Source organism: Dipodomys merriami, unplaced genomic scaffold (genome assembly GCF_024711535.1).
Source record: "Dipodomys merriami isolate MVZ:Mamm:240054 unplaced genomic scaffold, mDipMer1.0.p SCAF_4, whole genome shotgun sequence".
NCBI lineage: Eukaryota > Metazoa > Chordata > Mammalia > Rodentia > Heteromyidae > Dipodomys > Dipodomys merriami.
Genome location: NW_027205603.1, coordinates 86,641,748 through 86,662,624, shown reverse-complemented (window position 1 = coordinate 86,662,624; position 20,877 = coordinate 86,641,748). Strand labels below are relative to the sequence as shown.

General features: G+C 38.3%; 1 protein-coding gene across 3 annotated transcripts in view; it reads left to right on the top strand.

Moving 5' to 3' along the window:
- Adcy8 (adenylate cyclase 8) overlaps window positions 1-20,877 on the top strand; it is a 196,252-nt gene that overhangs the window by 36,190 nt on the left and 139,185 nt on the right. For all 3 annotated transcript variants that reach the window (XM_069991418.1, XM_069991417.1, XM_069991416.1), the window contains exon 2: window positions 8,354-8,503. In XM_069991418.1, coding sequence (XP_069847519.1) covers window positions 8,354-8,503 — 150 coding nt within the window. The remainder of the gene's footprint in view (window positions 1-8,353; window positions 8,504-20,877) is intronic.

Sequence of the window (20,877 nt, the reverse complement as noted above, 5' to 3'; positions counted from 1 at the left end):
GAAATTGTTAGTAGGGGTGTAAATTAGTACAACCATTATGGAAAATGATATGGAGTCTTCTCAAAAAAAAGTCAAAATGGAACTATCATATGATCCATTAATCTCACTGTTGAGATTAATGCAGACAAAATTAAGTCAGTATGTCGAAGTTATATCTGCACTCAATGCATTCACAATGCCAACATATAGAAACAGCCTACATGCCGCTCAGTGAATGAACAGATGAAGAAAATCTGATCTATATGTGTCACAGAGTACTATTTGGCCACCTAAGGATAAAATCCAGTCATGTGCAATCCTGTTCACTTCATAGTTCTCTTGCAATGAATGGACTTCAAAGATACGTAAGTGAAATAAGACAAGCACAGATGGACAAGTACCACAAAGATCTCATGTATATGTGAAATCTAAACAAGCCAATTTCAAAAAAAAACTTAGTAGAATGGTAGAAGATAGAGAGTGGTCAAATAAGTTCTAGCAATAGGTATTGTATAATCCCAAATAATCATATATAACAAACAAATGAAAAGCATTCATTACAAGTAAGTAAATCCTAATTGCAATTGATGATAAATGCATAAGATGCAAGAATTAAAAAATGGCAAGGAATACTTACTTTGATATAATAATCAGGGAGCATCCCTGAAAAAAACTAATAGAGCGGGCTGGGAAGGTGGCTTAGTGGTAGAGTGCTTGCCTCACATGCATGAGACCCTGGGTTCAATTCCTCAGCACCACATAAGCAGAAAAGGCTGGAAGTGGCACTATGGCTCAAGTGGCAGAGAGCTTGCACAGGGACAGCGCCCAGGTCCAGAGTTCAGGCCCCATGACCGACAAAAAACAAAAACAAAAACAAAAAATGAATAGAGCCAACAACAGGAGAAGAAGAGGGTCACCAGACAAGAGAAAGGGAAGGGCAACCAAGGCACTAGGAATAGTAGTTCAGTCGTGCTAAGATAGGAAAAGCCTCAGGTAGGAACAGAAGTAAACAAGATTGGTTGAGAAAAAAATGGGAAAATAGTAAAGCAGTAATAAGTGAGCTGGAAGACAAGCAGACTGTGCATTGTCATGATGAATAGTTGGACTGTTTTTTGCTTTTAGCGCTATATTTACTTGTATGTCTATTCAAATGTATACATGTAGTAGATATCACATGCACATACGCAAAATGTAAATAACGGTGGATGTAAACTGAGATTTCAGTGTGTGTTCCCAAAATTATCCAGTACTCTGCTTCATGAGTTAGCACCTTTGAAATGATAGCCTTTTGCTACATTCCTTCCTAAAAAGCAGCTCAGTTGTCCAAGTTTATCATTTAATTTGCTCTCTCTTTATAGCTACTCAGTTAATTTCCAACAACGTGCTATTATAACAATACTCTGCACCATTAGATCTTTGCACGTGAGTAGCCAATATTGACAAACTCCAGTAGAGTTATTGGGCTATGAGTTTGAACATTGTCTAGATATTGTCAAATTCATATTCTCCCCAACTACGTATGAGAAGTGACTATTTTCTCAAGAACCTGGCCAGAGTAGTATATTATTTTGATATTTGACAATGTTTGATAGTTGACAATTTGATAAGTTAAAAGTGACTTTGTATGCTATCTCAGATATCTCTGAACAATATATTGTCTAGTTTAGCTTGTTATTAAACTACTCATCACTAGAATCATGCTTTTTAATTATTCAACATTAATTGAATATAATATAATTTAATTCTTATACATTTGTATGCCTATGCCAATAGGTTCTTTAAAATGATGAGGATTTGTTTCAATACAAGACAAAATATTTATCCACTCTAATGTTGATTGACATTTAGATTTATATTCCAAACCCATATGGAAAACAGTGCTTTGAAATGCTTGGTAATGTCTCCTTGGACAATTGGGAAAAGGCGGCTCAGGGTGGGCAGTGGGAAGATGAAGCTGTAGAAATATGAAAAATTTACATTAATGTTTGCAGTTGAAATAGCTGCATCCATACACATTCCCACCAGCATTCTTAATTATTTGACTTTTTTCACTTTTTAGGACCAACATGATGGGTGAAAACAGTGGGCTTTAATTTCTAATTCTCAGTTTACTAATAAGGTTGCACTTATTTTTATATTATTATTTTCTGAATATTGAAACATACATCTTTTCCCCTTGTTTTTCATTGTTTGTTATATTTTCTTATATATTTATACAATTTCCTGCTAGCAGGAAAAATTTAATTTTTTATTGGGTGTATGTGCTACTAATAACTTTTCTCATTTTACATTTAAGGGTATTTCCATCTTAATTATGTTGCTTTTTGGTAGAATAGACCTCTTAGTTTTAAGAAATATATTTTTCTGTTCTTTATGGATTTTATTCTTCATGCTCTTTTGAACAACTCATCAAAGTAATGAAGATATTCTCATATATTGCCTTCTAAAATTTTACAGTTTTACATTTCATGTAAGACTTTAATCCATGTGCAGTGTTCCAATTTGGGGAAATTGGCAAGAATTTAAATTTGTTTTATCAAGAACGTAGCATACCTCTACAACCCTTTCTAGAGCTCTACTTAGGGCTGAAATGCTCAATTGTCAGATGAGTGTATTTGTATATCTGAGTTCTTAGTACATAGCCACCACTCACTTTGTGAATTATGCATATAGCATAATGTCTTAATTTCTGTAATTAAATAAGTCCTTTGTGGTACTGAAAATCTTCCCATTTTGTTCTTCTTTAGTAATATCTTGTATATTTTTGACCCTTTGGCACTTCATATAAATTTTAGAATCATGTCAAATTCTATTGGATAAAAAGATGCCTACTGAGATTTGGAAATTTTATTACAGTAATTCATGCCTATCCATAACATGGTATGAATGTTGCATTTGTTTAGGTCTTCTTTGATGGTTTTAAATTAAATTTCATTGCTTTCTTAATTAAGAAGTTCATGTTATTTTGATGGATAATGTTTTAGATATTTTATGATTTGGTAACATAGCATATATTTTGTATATGTAATTAACTTTCATGTACAATATATACACATATACAATATATACACAATACATAAAAACACACATATATGTATAAGAAGATATATATGGATAATAATATATACGTACATGAAAGTTTATTTTATGTCTTCTAGGAGTCCATGAGACATAAGAATTCACTGTTTTGGGGGTTAGGGATTTAGCTCAGTGGGAAAACACTCATCCGGCAATTGTTAAGGCCCTGAGTTTGGTGTTCAGCTCTGGGAGAAAATGAAGTTTTGTTTTGACTCAACATCATTGCTAAGCTCTTGCTCACTCTACAGTTTTTCTGTAAGTTTTTTATATAGATAATTATTTCAACTGTAAATAATGGCAGCATATTTTTCTTCGCTTACTCCATCTACTTTGAGGTTTGTGGATTCCTCTGTCTTAATGATGTGCCAGGGTTTCAGAATATTGAAGATCTTTGATGATAAATAAATCCCGCTGCTTATGAAAATGCTTTCAACTTTTGATAATTGAGTAGCATATTTATTTAGGTGTTCCTTCCTTCTTTGTCTCCTTCCTTCCTTCCTTCCTTCCTTGCATTTTTTCTTTTTTTTACTTTTGTTTATGTAGACATCCTGAATAGTGGTTAGGAAAAATGATTTCTAATCTCATGAACTTTTAATAAAGGAAAAGTTATTCAAGTTTTCAACATGTTTTCTTAACATGGTAGGATTATATATTTTTAAGCTCCAAATATGGCAAATTATATTTGAATTCACAATGTGGATCTTTTGGGAAAGTCAGTATACTCAATTTGAATTTTCTTTTCTATGCATAATTGGCTTCAATGTGCAATTATTATGTGGAAGAACATCCCTCTGTGTTTATAAGTGATATTTACCTGTTACCTAGTTCTTTGTTTTGGGGAGGAGTCAGTCATGAGGCTTGAACTCTGGGCCTAGGTGTTGTCTCTCAGTTAGCTCTTCAGCTCAAGGCAAGTGCTCTACTACTTGAGCATAATGCCACTTCCGGTTTTCTGAGTGGTTTATTGGAGATAAGAGTTTCATGGACTTTCCTGCCAGGGCTGGCTTTGAACCATGATCCTCAGATCTCAGTCTCCTGAGTAGCTAAGATTACAGGTGTGAGCCACCAGCGCCTGGCTTGTTATCTACTTCTTTTAGTGAAGATTTTTATTATCATTAAGTAGTTGTATAAAGGAATTGCCCTTCAGCATAACAGTTTATGATTTCAATGTGTCTTGATCAACATCACCCCTTTGAACATTTTCACCCATCGCTCCCAACCCACTCTCCTCACTTTTCTTAATTTTTAGGGTACATACTGAATATTTTGCCATTCAACAAAGCAGTTTATGTGTACAGTGCAGTTTATGTGTACAGTGCAGTTTGTGTGTACAGTGGAGTTTATGTGTACAGTGCAGTTTGTGTGTACAGTGCAGTTTGTGTGTACAGTGCAGTTTATGTGTACAGTGCAGTTTGTGTGTACAGTGCAGTTTGTGTGTACAGTGCAGTTTGTGTGTACAGTGCAGTTTATGTGTACAGTGCAGTTTGTGTGTACAGTGCAGTTTGTGTGTACAGTGCAGTTTATGTGTACAGTGCAGTTTGTGTGTACAGTGCAGTTTATGTGTACAGTGCAGTTTATGTGTACAGTGTAGTTTGTGTGTACAGTGCAGTTTGTGTGTACAGTGCAGTTTATGTGTACAGTGCAGTTTATGTGTACAGTGCAGTTTGTGTGTACAATGCAGTTTGTGTGTACAGTGCAGTTTATGTGTACAGTGCAGTTTATGTGTACAATGCATTGTGATCTGTGTCATCCCTTCGACAGCTTCACCCCTCTTTGGCCCACCCCTTCCCTTATTTTTCTCAGTTGTGTGGTATACACAGTGAATTCTTGTCTGCCTTCTCCCTCCTTCCCCCTTCATTAGTCTTCCCCTCTCCCCTTGGCCTCTCCCCTCTTCCAAGTACCTGTGTCCTGGCACTTGTTTTGTTGGGGCTTGACTTAGTCTTTTAAAAGAATTATGTCATTCATGTGCTCCATAGAGCCTATTCTACTTCAGTTAATTCATTTGTAACCACCTGCTTGCCACAGGTGTGTTTAATTGTAGATTTATAGGCACATTCGAGCTACCACAAATGAGAGAAACCATGCAACCTACGCCTCTCTGCATCTAACTTACTTAAGTTAATATAATTGTTCCATGTCTCTCTATTTCCTTATGAGTGATACAATGTCATGCTTTCTGATGGAAGAGTGTCTATTTCCTTATTAATGACACAATGTCATGCTTTCTGATGGGAGAGTGGAATTTCCACTCTGTGTGTGTGTGTGTGTGTGTGTGTGTGTGTGTGTGTGTGTATTAGTTTGGGCACTAAACTAAGCTAGCCTGAGATGGAGGCTGAGGCAGGAAGTACATACAAGGCCAGCCTGCTTACACAGTGATACTCTATCTCAAACAAAAAAGAGAATTGGAGAGTGGTTTTTAATATTTTCTATCCTCTATAAGAGATAAAATATTTAAATTATTTATCTCACAGTAATTTGTAGAGTACTTTGGTGATAGCATTAGGGTTTATTGCTTTGTTTGCAGAAAGATTTTTAATTATGATTGTATTTGTTTAATTTTGTTCTTTACTTTTTGAATCAGCTTCTGTAAAGATGTGCTTTTCAGAAACACCACAATTCTATTTAAGATCTTATTAACATTAAAGTTCATAGCACACTTTTATTGCTATCTATTGAATTCTGCAATGTCTTTAATTGCCCAATTTTCTCTTCTTAATATTGCTTATTTGTACCTTTTCTCTTTCTTAAACTTGTAAGAAGTGTTTCTGTTTTTCTAGTCTTTTCAGAGAATATATTACTGACTTTTCTGATCCTCTTTATCATCATTTATTTTTATTTTGTTACTTGTTGCTTCTATTTTTTATTTTTCTTTACACATAATTTTGGTTTAGTCTGTTTTTGTTTGGTTTGGCTTGGTTTTACTAACATTTCTTTTCAGACTTGTAAACAATGAAGTGTTTGTGATTATAATGTTTTCTGTGAGGACTGCAAAATTTCATGCCTGTGCTGTTTTCAATAGTTTGGGACCATGGTTATTTTCCATTCTAATGCAGTTCTAGATTATGATTTACTGAAAATTTAATTTCTACACATTTGATGCTTTTCTACATTGCCTTGTAATTCAATTACATTGTGGCTCTACTATGCTTACATGATACTAGTTGCTCAAGATCTCCTTAAGCTAGTTTCAGGTTTTATCATGAGATCTTGCCTTACAATTTTCAATATCGATATAGAAAGAGTTTTACTATCCATACTGACTGGTACTCTGTTCCATTTCAAATTTTTTACCTGAAGGAATATTCAAATTGCCTCCTATCTTCAATTATATTTTTATCCACTTGATATAGTAACTTTGAAAATTGTATTGAAACAGACCTCTATAGTGGTGGATTTATAAAGAATTACATAGATTTACATACATTTATATCATAGATTGCATTGCATATTTGAGGCTGTATTGTTAAATGTGTTCAACTTCAGAATTTTTTATATCTTCTTGGTGAATGAACACTTTTATCATTATGTAGTGACCCCACAAATATATCATAATGCTCCTATCTTTAATCTTGTTCTTTTTCTTGCTTGCTCTTGTTTCTCTTTCTATGCTTATTTCATTCATTACTAGCTTACTTACTTTTATATCACATATCAATTATACTATCTGCTCTAATTTTTGTCTGCTAATCCCAGTATCTTACTCATCAAAACAGGTGTCTTGGTTTTCTTTTCCCTTGAGAATGCATCACATTCTAAGGTCTGTGGCATATGATTTTATGTTATATTCAGGACACTGTGAATGCTGTATGATTAAGAAATGATGCCACAGCCGGGCACTGGTGGCTCATGCCTGTAATCCTAGCTACTCAGGAGGCTGAGATCTGAGGATCAAGGTTCAAAGCCAGCCCGGGCAGGAGAGACCGTGAGACTCCTATCTCCAATAAACCACCAGAAAATCGGAAGTGGTGCTGTAGCTCAAGTAGCAGAGCACTCGCCTTGAGCTGAAGAGCTGAGGGACAGCGCCCAGGCCCAGAGTTCAAGCCCCACGACCGACAAAAAAAAAAAAAAAAGAAATGATGCCTTTTGTTTTGTTTAATTTTAGCAGGTGATTGATATAATCGCAATTAATGAACCTCTCTCTCTCTCTCTCTCTCTCTCTCTCTCTCTCTCTCTCTCTCTCTCTCTCTCTCTCTCTCTCTCTCTCTCTCTCTCTCTCTCTCTCATTCTCTCTCCTCCCCCCCCTCTCCAGTTGTATTTCCAATCTCAGTTCAAGGACTGAGGATGTAGCTCAATGATAGAGTACTTGTCTAGCATACACAAGGCCCTGGCTTGATCCCCAGCACTCCAAGAAAATCATTTAAATCTCAGCTCAGTTCTAATATACCTGACTCAGCCACTCACCATCTACACTGTGGGTGTGTGGCTCAGAGAAAGCTTCTGTGAGAATTCCATGCTTCCTCTCACTGGCTCTTTGGAAGATTCTCTCACTTTCTAGCAGACACAGCTGTACTTTGTTCTCTTTGGGCACTTGGACTTCCTGACCTTTAACTGCCCTGCATGTGTTAATCAAGAAATGTGATTCCAAAAAAAAAAAAAAAAAAGAAATGTGATTCCCTTTCTCCATATTTTGACTTTCTTCCAGAATAGTCCTTGCATTTTTCATAGGAATGTGGTACAAAAGGGGTCAAAAAGAAAAGTAGGAATCTTAATTCAAGAGTCAAGAAAGATTTTCGTGCCTAGTTATAGAATATCAAAAAAGGAGATCAAAAGAAGTAGAGAACATGATAGCTTTTCTTGAGTTAGAAACAAGGGATTCTGCATAAGGGAACGAAAGCATACTAACATCAAAATACAGCATTTTTGTTTCTCACTGAATAATACTGTTCCTGTTTCTTATTGGCCTCTTCTGCCTCCTCCCACCCAAGTCTCAGCCTATTGAAGGCTCCAGTGTTCAGCTAATGGAGGAAAAAGGTGTGGCAAATTGAGGAAAAGAGAACCAGCCAACCAGATCTCCCTACTGTGACCTGTTAGTCTCTCAGGGCTCCACTCCAGCCTCAGGCCCAACTTGGGGAGAAGAAACTTCAAATTGGACAGAGAGGTTAGGAGGGCTAGCTTTTCCCTGAAGATCTTAAAGAAGGATATGGTCCCATTAATATGCAGCAGAAGTGTTTGGATTGCTAATTAAAATTTCCCTCTGATGTTTGTTTATTTATCTATTTGCTTTTGTGCATTTTCTTTCTTTGCTTAACAAACAGCTCTTGTCTAAACCGACCGCGTTGTGTTTGAAATTCTCTTGTAGGTTGTGGCCCAGGCCATTCTATTCATGTGTATGAACACAGCTGGAATCTTCATCAGTTATCTGTCCGATCGGGCCCAACGCCAAGCTTTCCTGGAGACACGGAGGTGTGTAGAGGCCCGGCTGCGCCTGGAGACAGAGAACCAAAGACAGGTAAAAGCCATGCGCCTTTGTTATCCTTGAGTTTGTCTCCAGGATACAGAGATTTTTTTCTTCCTTTCAAACATATTCTGATTTGCAAGAGTCTAAAATAGTTATTTGATTCCTAAGCTAAAATGGATTGGTCTTATCTTCCCCACTAATTATTTGCTTCCTACAAGAAATAACTTGCAATCACCAAATATCTTTCTAACACCTTTGGCTAATATCTGCATGACAAACGTTGTCATTTATAAAATCATCTTTGGCCTTTCTTCTTGGAACACTACACAGTGAATTTAAATTATGAAGTAGACTCATGGAAGAATCTTTCTTTCTCTCTCTCTCTCTCTCTCTCTCTCTCTCTCTCTCTCTCTCTCTCTCTCTCTCTCTCTCTCTCTCTCTCTCTTTATTGTGAAAATACTGTACAGAGGGGTTACAATTACATGGGCAAGGTAATGAGTACATTTCTCATCAAGCATTGTTGCCTCCTCCTTTGTTTCCCCTTCCCATCCCTTCCCATCTCCTCTCCTCCCCCCTTCTCCACCCTGGCCTAGAATCTTATACTTGTCTAATTACTAATAATTTGCTCTAGTTTTCAGGAGAGATATTATTGTACAAGAAAAATGCTATAGACTTGATGTCAAATTCAGAATCAGGGATGTAGTTGGCAACTCAGGTTGGATGAAGATGGTGTGAATGATGGAGCAATGAGTTCCTGTTTGAAATAAAAAATGATCTTCAGGAGGCTGATGGAGTCGCTATTAAAAATAGCTTTGTTCTCCAGTGATAAGTTTCTCCAAAATGAAATGAATTTCCAAAAGATAATGATTTGCTTCTAAAAAGGCCACTCATGTATTCAAAACCATATCTACCAGTGCTTCTGAAAAATGATGATTAAAAAGAAATATCCAGATTGTGTTGGAAATGGGTTTCAAAATCAACATGTAGTCTCCTAACTTTACATGCTTTGGGGAATTCTAGGCACAGTAAATATTAGTTATGTCATACCAGGCCCTGTTTCTTAAGGTTCTATCATTTTTGTTGTTGTTGTTGTTTGGGGGGCTTGAACTCTGGGCCTGGGCGCTGTCCCTCAGCTCTTCAGCCCAAGGCTAGTGCTCTACCACTTGAGCCACAACACACTTCCGGCTTTTTTTTTCTGCTGATGTGGTGCTGAGGAATGGAACCCAGGGCCTCATGCATGCGAGGCAAGTGCTCTACCACTGAGCCACCTTCCTGGCTGAAGATTATATCTTATTGCACATAATACTGTTGTGAGCACATTTGCTACTTTAAACTTCATGCACTCAACATTTGAGAAATTATGAGTAAAATATCTGAAAGACTGGACATTTTCTTTCTGATTACTTTGAGTGGAGTATGAGGAAAGCACAAGTCAAGTAAGCAAGTGAATCGGGGACTGGGTGACAATGGCAAACAGGTCAGGTGCAACCTGCCATGACTCCCCTCCCCCTGCCATATGTATGGCCATTGGAGGGGAAGTCTCAGAGGAAACCCCTGAACATGCAGATCCTACTCCAGTTTCACAGGATTCAGAAGAGACATTTCTAAGTTAGTGCCTACAAACAATTATAGGACCCCATTCATAGTTTTGTTATAGATCCTCCAAATAGCTCTTCAAATAATTTACAAGAATAATTTCATTTAAAAAAAGAAAACCTTTGTGCAATATGCATGAGTATCTCCCAGGACTCAGTATTATGTTCCCATGCAAAACAGAGCATTTGCCAGACTGGCCCATTACTCTTTCCATGGGACTTGTGCCAAGTAGGAGAATGCACTTATTAATAATGTATTCAACTTCTCCTGCTGTGCTACCACAACAAGAGCTGCATTGTGGGTAAGCTGTCGGATAACTCTTATGCAGTATTTGCAAGATATCAGAGACACTGACAGTCCTTTCCTTAAATTCATATGATTCTTCTTGCTTTCCTGGTATTAAAGTTCTGATTCTAATGATCTTGGAATCCCTGTAATCTTGTAATTCAACCTCATGGGGGTAATCTTTCACTACCTAATAATATAGAAGGGATAGAAAACGACATCTCGAATGTGGTGAAAAGATCTTGGTTCTGTTACTTTCTATCTGGCCACATATGTCACTGAACCCACAGGTCTAAGTTCTTCATCCATTCCTGAGGAAGTGGCTTCCTCTCCCACACTGCATTTGTCTCAAGTTAAATAATGTGCTTCAGTAAATACAAAATTATAAGTCAGTCTCTAGTTTTCATGGATGATTTTATTTGACGGAAGCTTCTTAGGCTGTAGGTTTCTCCTAGCTCTATGTTCACAACTATAGCCAATTATTCCTGTCATATGATTGCTTCTCCTTCTTCTAGGTTCCAAAATAGTTATCTCTGTACTACTCACTGCTAAAGTTACTTTCCATTGACATTCGAGCACTGCTGTAGGTCTACACTTTCCCTGAGAGTTCCTCAGTGGTAGAATGAGAGTGAACTCTAGGAGAAAAGATTCGGGCTTTTAAAGGAGAGTGCCCTGGGTTTAAAAATCTCTGCTTAGTTACTATTTTAATGCACTTGAGCAAGCTCTGAGTCTTCATCTCTCCATCCATAGCAAGGAGATAATAATACCCTGCCTGAAAAGTCTCCTTAACATTTGCAATAGTGTGTGTAATGCCCTTGCAATTCAGTGAAGCGTTTCCATTAGCATTATTGTGTATAATTACTTATATGAGTCAGACAATATAGTTCAGTCTCAAGAGGACTCATTTGAGAAAACATTATGAATTGGTTTGTCTCCACTTAAATAACCAAAGGTTATTTATATGGAGGTGTTTCAGGATAGTTGTTCTCCTAGGGCAAAAATTAAGTATGCAGAAATCATTACACTACATTCATATCTTTTAGAAGGTCATCATGTCATTGACAAATGTATTCCATTTACCTCATTGCAGAGCAAATGAGTTACTACAACTCTTAAAAATTCTATAGTCAGCCAGGTACCTGTAGCTCATCCCCATTATGCTAGACATTCAAGAATCAGAGCTGAGGATCACAGTTTGGTTCAAAGCCACCCTGGCAGGGACCTCTGTGAGACTCTTATCTCTAATTGACCACTAGAAAACTGAAGTGGAGCTGTGGAACAAGTGGTAGAGAACTAGCCTTGAGCACCAAAGCTCAAGGATAGTGCCTAGGCCCTGAATTCAAGCCCCAGGAGTAGTGTGTGTGTGTGTGTGCGCGCGCACGCGTGCTCATGCACACACACACGTGCACACACACACACACGCACACACACACACACACACACACACACACACACACACACACACATACATACACACAATTTTGTAATCAGCTGGGCACCTTTGGCTCATCCCTGAAATCCTAGCTACCCAGAAGACTGAGATCTGAGAATGGTGTTCAAAGCCAGCCCAGGTAGGAAAGTCTGGAAGACTCTTCCAACTAACTACCAGAAAACTGGAAGTGGACCTGTGGCTCAAAATGGTAAGTGGTAGCCTTGAGCAGAAAGAGCTCAGGGACATCACCCAGGCCCTGAGTTCAAGACCTATAACCAACAACAACAATAAAAATTTCTATAATCAACAAAGGGGATGCCTTAAGAGTCTAAGTGACAGACAGAAAGTTCTTTTTTCTTGGATATTAATAGCATTTTTTTGCAATTACAAACTCAGAATGAAACAGGCTATATTTCACAGATGCAATCAAGCTTTGTGGAACTTTTCAGGAACTCTTTTTAGTTCATGGTAAAATACAAATAAATATTTAAATCAGTTATTTGCTTCACTATTAATTAGTTGATTGATTGATTGATTGATTGATTGATGGTGTGTGGTGACCTTTGGAGGGCATTGGAAATGTTACCAGTGAGTTATTCCTGACTTTCCAGAGTTCATGAGTTCTTGAAAGAAATGGAGAGCTCCACAAACTATTGGAAACAATGGAGGGTTACAGCTAAATTCTAGGCTAATCAGTGGCTGCCTAGAAGAAATGCTGTCCAAACTGACATGCAAATGAGATTTAGATGAGTGGAGAAGTAGTAATAAATACCCCATACAGAGACAAAGTACAAGCAAACATCTTGAAGAAAATGAACACCAAGTGATGAGGGGAAATAATGAGCATTTATATTTTTTTAATATTTTTGTTATCTTTGGTAGTTGTACAAAGGAATTGCCATTCACCAAAGCAATTTATGTGTAGTGTGTCTTGATCAATGTTACCCCTTTCCACGTTCTTATCCAACCCTTTCAACCAGACTTTCCTTAACTTTTCTTAATTTTGTAGGATAATATTTATGTATTTATCCACCCAGACATTTGTTCGTGCTAAGCATTATCACGTGACAAAGATGAGTAAGACTCACTTTTTACTCTGAATTGAATCTAAAGAATGAGGAGAACTTTAATTATGGAAAGAAAGGGAGAAAAAATAGCAAAATACTGGTGACAAGCTAGATATGATTTAAGCCTCCTTCTTCTCCTTTCTTTTTTTTTTTTTTTTCGTGGTGGTGGGGCTTGAACTCTGGACCTGGGTGCTGTCCCTCAGCTTTTCAGCTCAAGGCCAGTGCTCTACCACTTGAGCCACAGAGCCACTTCCAGCTTTTTCTGCTTATGTGGCGCTGAGGAATCAAATCCAGGGCCTCATGCATGCAAGGCAAACACTCTACCATTGAACCACCTTCCCAGCCCTTCTCCTCCTCTCTTATATTCCGTTGCCCAGTGTACTAATGTGGAGCATAATAATCGTCTCCTAGTTCTCTTGCTCTCCAGTTTCTACCCCTTCAGTCTATTCTCCATCCAAAAACTTCTAGCCTAATCCACAGCCCATGCAAGTAGGTATTGAAAGAAGACACTTGATATCTGGAAGATTTGAGATTCAATACCACTTCCTGTACTTCCCAGCTGTGGGAACATAGACTTACTGTTCCCCTCGGAAAACCTTAATTTTGGCATAAGATAAACCTATTTATAATGTCTTCCTCCAAGGGCTGTAGTGTGGATTAAGGATGAGTACTGTTTAGCTTAAGGCAGAGCAAGTGTTCCAGGCACAATAGGATTCTGTGAAAATAATGGAATTGTTGTCATTGTCTGTATAGGGTAACCTTCTGGTGTCCATGTTCAAATCTAGCCTTCTCATTCACAGTGTTAGCTGAAACACTAGTTCACATCAGTATTGAGCTAAGCCTCTAAACATGGACCAACAAGCCTATTTGAATCTGGACTCTGCTCTCCCACATTCTTCCCCAGGCCATGTGGTCTTCTCAGCCTAGAAAGTCCACTGCGTCTTAACGTGTTTCTACTCCTCTTCTCCAGCATCCTTTTCTCGTGAGACTTGTCTTTACCTCCAGGTAGAGTTGAAATCACTTTCTTGTGCTGCCACTCACAGTACCTTGAAAGCTAACTATTCTAAAATATGTCATACTTTGTAATATTTATTAACCTATATTTCTGTCACTTCATCACCATTAAAGACTAGACCCAAGTACCTGTGTTCTCTACTTTCTCCAGGTCATCTGGTTCTAGGGGACTTACCTAAGCACAGTTGGAACACCATCTCTCCTGATTAATAGCTATTTAACTGAGTTATATAGGACTTAAATCTTGACTCCTGTCTTCATCTACCTACACAAGGGTTGTCATAAAGCATTTGTGTAGAAATAAAAAGACACGTGACCATTAAACCCCTACTAAAAGCATGATTCAGAAAACACAGACAACTCAGGAAATGCTGGGTTGTGCTGAGCACATGTCTTTAAACAGACCTGCTCCAGAATTTTCCAGATGGAAGTTACATCTTAGAACATCTCTCTTTCGGGAGTTAGATTCTAATTATTGCAGTTTTTGTAATCCCATTTCTCCTCCCAAATGACCCAAATGGCTCATATTTATTTTAAATATTAAAATGAATTAATTGTTTTTCTCTCTGCTCTGAGAATTGCATAAAGCTCTTTATGGTAATCATGGCATTTCGAGGTATCTCCGAGGCTCCGGGGCACTGGAATAAAGTTTCTGATGACACCATATGTTGCAGCAGCAGGAGATTATTTTTAAAGCAGCAGATGTTTTAGCTGTATTAAAGAAAATCCATTTAACTTAAATATCTTTGTTAGACAATATTGGTATGAGATAATAGATCGGACAGTAGATTGAATGAGAACATTAGGCATTCCCACTGGCTTCTGATCTCTGAGTTAGGTAAGTTCATATTTGTGCCTTAGAGCTATAGATTCAGACAAATAAGGCAGAATTTTGTCATTCATTAATTCATTCATTCATTCAAGTTAGAATCAAGGCTGACCTAAAAACTATTAGAGCCTCAGAATATTGGTTCTCTGTCTTCCAGTTGGATGGGTCTTCTCATTTCTTTCAGCCTACTGTTATCCAGTCGTTTTTGATGGGTATTTTCTGTCTTTCAAGTCAAGGCCACTCACAGACAATGCACCATGTTCATTTTTATCTTTTATTAGCATGGTTTACGTACATTGTCTTTAGCTTCTACTAGATGCTCACTGCTCCCTGCACATTCTTCTTAGTTTCCTATACTCTGTGGTCTTCTCCTTGCCTGGTAACCTTCCTTTCACCTCTAACATCATCTGTTATGTAATGCTCAGCTCAGCTGTTATCACCCCTTCAAACCCCCTGGGACTAAGCTGTCCACATTCATTTGCACTCTTAGTTTGCTTCAATCCTAGGAGTTCTTGGGGACAGGATAAATGTGTAATTCATATTTTTCACAATAACTAGTCCCAGAAGAGGAAAACAGAAACCAAGAGGAAAACCAGTGGCACTAGAGATAAAGTTCCTGCAAAACATTATGTTTCCCAAATATTCTCTCGTACCAGATATTTGTGAGTGAATAGATTTGGTAAATCTGTTGCCTTTTGTAGTATGATGTCTGGAGTCCTTGTTCCCTGAACCAGGGATCCAATCTCTTCTTAATAGTAAAGGATGTTTCAATTCATACACTATCAATCCAACCAACGTTCTGTTGATCCACTTCAACTATTATGTCTTTACAGAAATATTTCAGCATTCAAAGAATGTGTCTAAGCAAACTTTAACAAACTTAACTTCAGCTGGAGATATCTCTTTGGTCATCTTACTACTTCAAGCATATATTTTTCTCTGCTCCATTTTTTTTCATAGTTTTATTTATTTTTATGGTTCCATTTTAATTTATTTCATATATTTTCAGGGAAAAAGGTAAAAGACACTTCAGTCATTACCTTTCCCCAGTATAGAATGTTCTACAACTGCGTTGTCTGAGAGAACTTCCTATGATGATAGGAATTATTCGTATCAGTATTATCTAAAAATGCTTTAGACTGGAGAGCATCACATGAGATGTGTAACTGAGAAATTATATTTTTTAAATTTTAATTAATTTAATGTTGTGTATAAATAGCTATGGTTAGCTGGAACCTCTCAATAATCTAGGATTTTCTTCTTTTCCTTAAAACTGCATTAGGTACATTTGTTTGCAAATAGCAATAACCACTATTTTTTGTTGTTCTTGTTGGTCACGGGGCCTGAACTCTGGACCTGGGCGCTGTCCCTCAGCTCTTCAGCTCAAGGCTAGTGCTTTAAGACATAGCACCACTTCTGGTTTTTTCTGCTTATGTGGTTCTGAGGAATCAAACCCAAGGCCTCATGCATGTGAGGCAAGCACTCTACCACTGAGCCACCTTCCCAGCCCAACAACCACTATTTTTTACTGATAATGAGAACCCTTACGCACTGCATCATGAAATGATGAGAAGCATCATAGGAAAAGACAAAGCAAATAATCTAAGATCTTTTGGTCTTCTTATAAAGTTACTAATGCCATCATGGTCACTCTTACGACTTCTTCGTACCCAATTACCTTCCAAGGGCCTTGCCTCCAAATAACAGTGGCTTCAGTTTCTAACACGTAGACTCTTGGAAGACATGCTCAAACCATCTCAGCAGCCCTGTTGTTCTCCTCACCCAACAGTAGTGTCCGTCCTTCCTTGACCTCTACTGACTTGTCCCCATGCCTGGGCCACACTCTCTTCTCTTAACCAATTTCCTTCCTTTATTTTATTGTGGATCCCTCGGCCTTTACTTCTTTCATTCATATTTCAACTCCCTCATGTATCCTTCTTCTTCTTGAGACTCTTTTTTTTTTTTTTTTTTGGTCCGGTCGTGGGGCCTGAACTCTGGACCTGGGCACTGTCCCTCAGCTCTTCAGCTCAAGGCTAGTGCTCTACCACTTGAGCCACAGCGCCACTTCTGGCTTTTTTCTTTTTGCTTATGTGGTGCTGAGGAATCGAACTCAGGGCCTCAGGCATGCAAGGCAAGCACTATACCACTGAGCCAACTTCCCAGCCTCCTTCTTCTTCTTGATCCTTAAATATAAGCATTGTCCCATCGTTCCATTGTTCCTTAAATATAAGCTTTGCTCCTTGATTCCTCATTTTGGCTTTCTTTTTGTGATTTATCACTACTTTAACCATGGCTAGATTTTTTCCCCATATCGTTAAATCTAGCTGCATCTTCTCTTCTGAGCTCCCAGTGCCAGAAGAGTGTCCAACATTCTTCCACACAGGTTCATCAACACATGTCACAGGCACCAATGACTTAGCCTGTCCACAATTGTCTCATCTTCCCCATACACAAATATTCCTGTCTATGACGTATTCTTATACCTGACCAACCCATAGACTATGTCATCTCACCATACATATGTAATACTTACTCCATACTTCCTTTAAAATCCCTCTGTGGTAAAGTCATCCCACAATTTACCTCCCTAATTGGTGTCCCCGAATCCCTCACTGGAGTGAATGGTCTAGCTACTTGGAGTCACTATATCCTAAAATTATTCTTGAGAAAGAACTTGTATGTTCCTTGGTCCTGTTTTGATTAGCATCTATGGCACAGAACACTCTAGAAACATACTGGTCTTTGTGGAAGTATAAGGACATACAGCCAGAAGCACTACTTTCTCTCAACTAACCGTGTCCCTCCCCATCTGTTGTTGATATGATAAGGCAAGCTGCCATTGCTGATTATTTTTCTCAGGACTAGGATTGTTAAATGATGTCCAGCGGCCCAGGGAGCCCCACCATGGCATAGTTACTCTACCTCTTTGTGAGTCAGAAAGAACTTTGGCAGAAAGAAAGGAAACCCACATCCACTCCATTTGCAGTCAAGTTGCCATTCCTTTGCTAGCAATAAAGTATTCATTTTGATCCCTGTCTTACTCCCATAACCTACTTCTTCACTGGCTCATTTGAGAGGCGATGAGGATAGTTAACCCACACCTCAAAACCTAGCCCAGAGCACTAACTTCTGTCAGAATGAATGCTGAAGGCTTAAGATTGATTTTGTAAGAGCTCACCCCAAAGCCCTTGGGTTGCTACTGATCATGGAACACAAACCTCATATTACAGTGCATTTCTACCTGACCCCAGATCAAATCTCTCCATCATGGTACCCGTTCCATCCTTCCTGTACTCAATGCTCCATGAAGATTCCCACCCCAACAAACTCCTCAGTTGTGTGCCTGTGATTCTTTGCTGGTCTTTCCATTTGCCCTCCATATGCAGTTTCCATCCTTCCCTCGCTTTTCTCTGTGCCCCAGGAGGATAACCTTTACAGATTGCATCCGTGGGCTTCTAGGAGGATTTGGCCAATCAGAGGCTCTGAAAGGAGGCTGGAGGGTGCAAGCTCAGAGCTCTCTGCCATGAGCGGTCAATGCACCAATATACCCAGGTCATATTATGCTGGGTTAAGGAATGATCATTGCTCTACTTCTTTACCAAAGGCCACAGCTCCTAGAGGGCATCCCTCTCTTATACGGCAGACTTTTCCAGGCTCCAGGACTCCTTGTGGCTGCCATTTGACCTGGCCTTTGGATACTTTACCATCTAGTATTGGATATCTTAACCTCTGCAGGTAAAATGAACATTTTCTTTACATCATTGCCTCCTTTGAGGTGACATTTTGTTCTGCCAGGACCCTTCATGTCAAACTCCTCTTGTTCCTTATGCACCTTGCTTTGTCTATCTTCATGAGATAGTTTAGCAGAGTACCAGGATGCTGAGCTAGAAATCAGAAAAAAAAATCTCTGCTCTATCTAATGTGGTAGCAGCTATCATGTTAATATGCTTGGTCTAAATTGAGATTTAGAATATTTTGAAAACAGTATAAAATGGGGCATATAAGATATTGTATTCATAATTTTTCATACTGATTGCATATTGATTTTACATTGGAATGAAATTTGAAGCATGTTGGATAAGTAGAACATACTACTTATACGAATTTCAACCATTTCTAAATTTAATGAGACGTTATGAATGCTTTTATTATCTGTGATAGATTTATACTTAGATCACATCTAACAACAATGGTCCATATATTTGTTGGAGATTTTTCTCACATTTCCACACATTCAGCCATAAAATGAACATCTATGGAGCAATCAATAGAACAATAAAATGTCTCAAGCTTTAGAAGTACAATCTCAGGGGATAAAATTATCTTCACAGCCATCCCTATGGTGATAATACAAATAATACAGGAGCTACGCTTAGAATTTTTTTCCAGATGACTCTTTCTTTCATTGAAATATAACATAAGGACAATAGTTTAGATGTCCAACATTTTAAAACTCTGCATGTGGTTACCATTACATTTCTGGCCTAGATGCTGGTCCCATTTCTATTTCTATCTTGCTAGTGTGATTCTCAGCAACTCGTTGAGCCACTTTGTGTGTGAGTTTCCTTATCTCTCAATTCGAAGTGATAATTCTTGCCCTAACGGGGGCGTTCTACGAGACAAATAACGTAATGTCTGAAAACGTGTTATTTCAACTGCAAGCAACTCTACAAATGTTGGGGCTATTTCTGTGAAAAATCTCACCAACCTGATGCTCATCCATCATCCCTCTTTCAGAAATCTTTGTCACTCATAAGTGATTTCTTTTGCCTTGGTTCATAGAAATTTTTAGTTCATACGGGTCTTTCACATGCTCTGTGTGTAGAGGTCAGTTCCATGGTTCCACGTGATGTTTCTGAGCCTTTAATCCTTCATCTGCCAAAGATGATAACCTTACATCTCAAGGTTGCTGCATGGAATCAAGCCATTTATTAAATAGTGCCTGGCCCATTGGCTAGCACACAAAATTTTGTGGCATACTATGTCCTCAATAGGTGAGAGTCAGGTTGAAGTAGATCCTTCACTGTTGGATCACTTGGGTCATTTTCTGAGTTTCTCGAAGACCTTCTGATTCTAGATTTTCCTCGTGATATTTGTGTTCTTATTCAGCTTTGCCATCCTTGAACAGTACTAATTTGCAATACCCTTGACTCTGAAGGTCTATCACTCTATGCTTATTTGCATATAATTAGCATACCCAGAGGCAGCCTAGTGCCCCCCCCCAACAAGATCAGTCATCATCATGGTCCTCAACACCTTTGATCCAACCTGAAAAAGCTGGGGAGACACTTGGGGGATTCTATCTCAAAAAGACATACTAAGAATTGTGACTGCAAAATTAAAAGTGGAGGCTTATACAGCCCAACTAGAAAATGCCAAAGAGACATATTAAAGCACACACCCTAGGAGGCAAACAGAGGAGGATTGCTAGCTTGAGGCCAGCTTCAGTAAAGTTTATGAGCTGTTGCCTCAAAAAGGGCATAAAAACAAAAGGTATGGAAGTGCAGCTTAAGCATAGAGGGTTTGTCTAGCAAGAATTAGTTCCCAGGTTCAATACTCAATACTGAAATAAAGGAAGAAACAGAGGGAGGAAGGAGGGGAGAAAAGGAAAGAAAAAAGAGAGCAGAAGAATGGAGGGAGGGAGGTGGGAAATGTGAATGGAAGGTCTGCTTTGTTTCCTTGATACACCTGAAGGCCTGTTTCAAAAGTGGGAGTAGACCAAGAGATCAGAAGAAAAAAATAGAAGTTTTTAAATGACAGAGGCCTAAAATAGCTTATGGCAGCTGGATTTGAAGTATATGCCCATTGATAGGAATTCTATTTTCTGTTTCGCATAAGTCATACCCAGAAGAAATTGGGCATGAAAAAGAGGGAAACAATATTATCAGAGTAATCCTGGTGCAAATCCATTCTAGATCTTCTTTTCTCCTAATCTTCTATAAATGTTTTGTCTCTGCCTATTTGAAAGCAATGGATTTTTTTAGAATACAGTTCCTGAGATTTTCCAGTGCGTTCAACTTATTTTTTATACAAACAAAAGCTTGTTTTCTTTTTGCACTCACATTTTGTTGTTCACACCATACTCGCATAAACTTGAGCAAAGCAATAGCAAACACAACTGACATAAACAAATTTGGAAACCAATATTACTCTAGTGGACACAGCTGATGGAGCAGATGTGAGGGGTGGACTGGAAAAGACC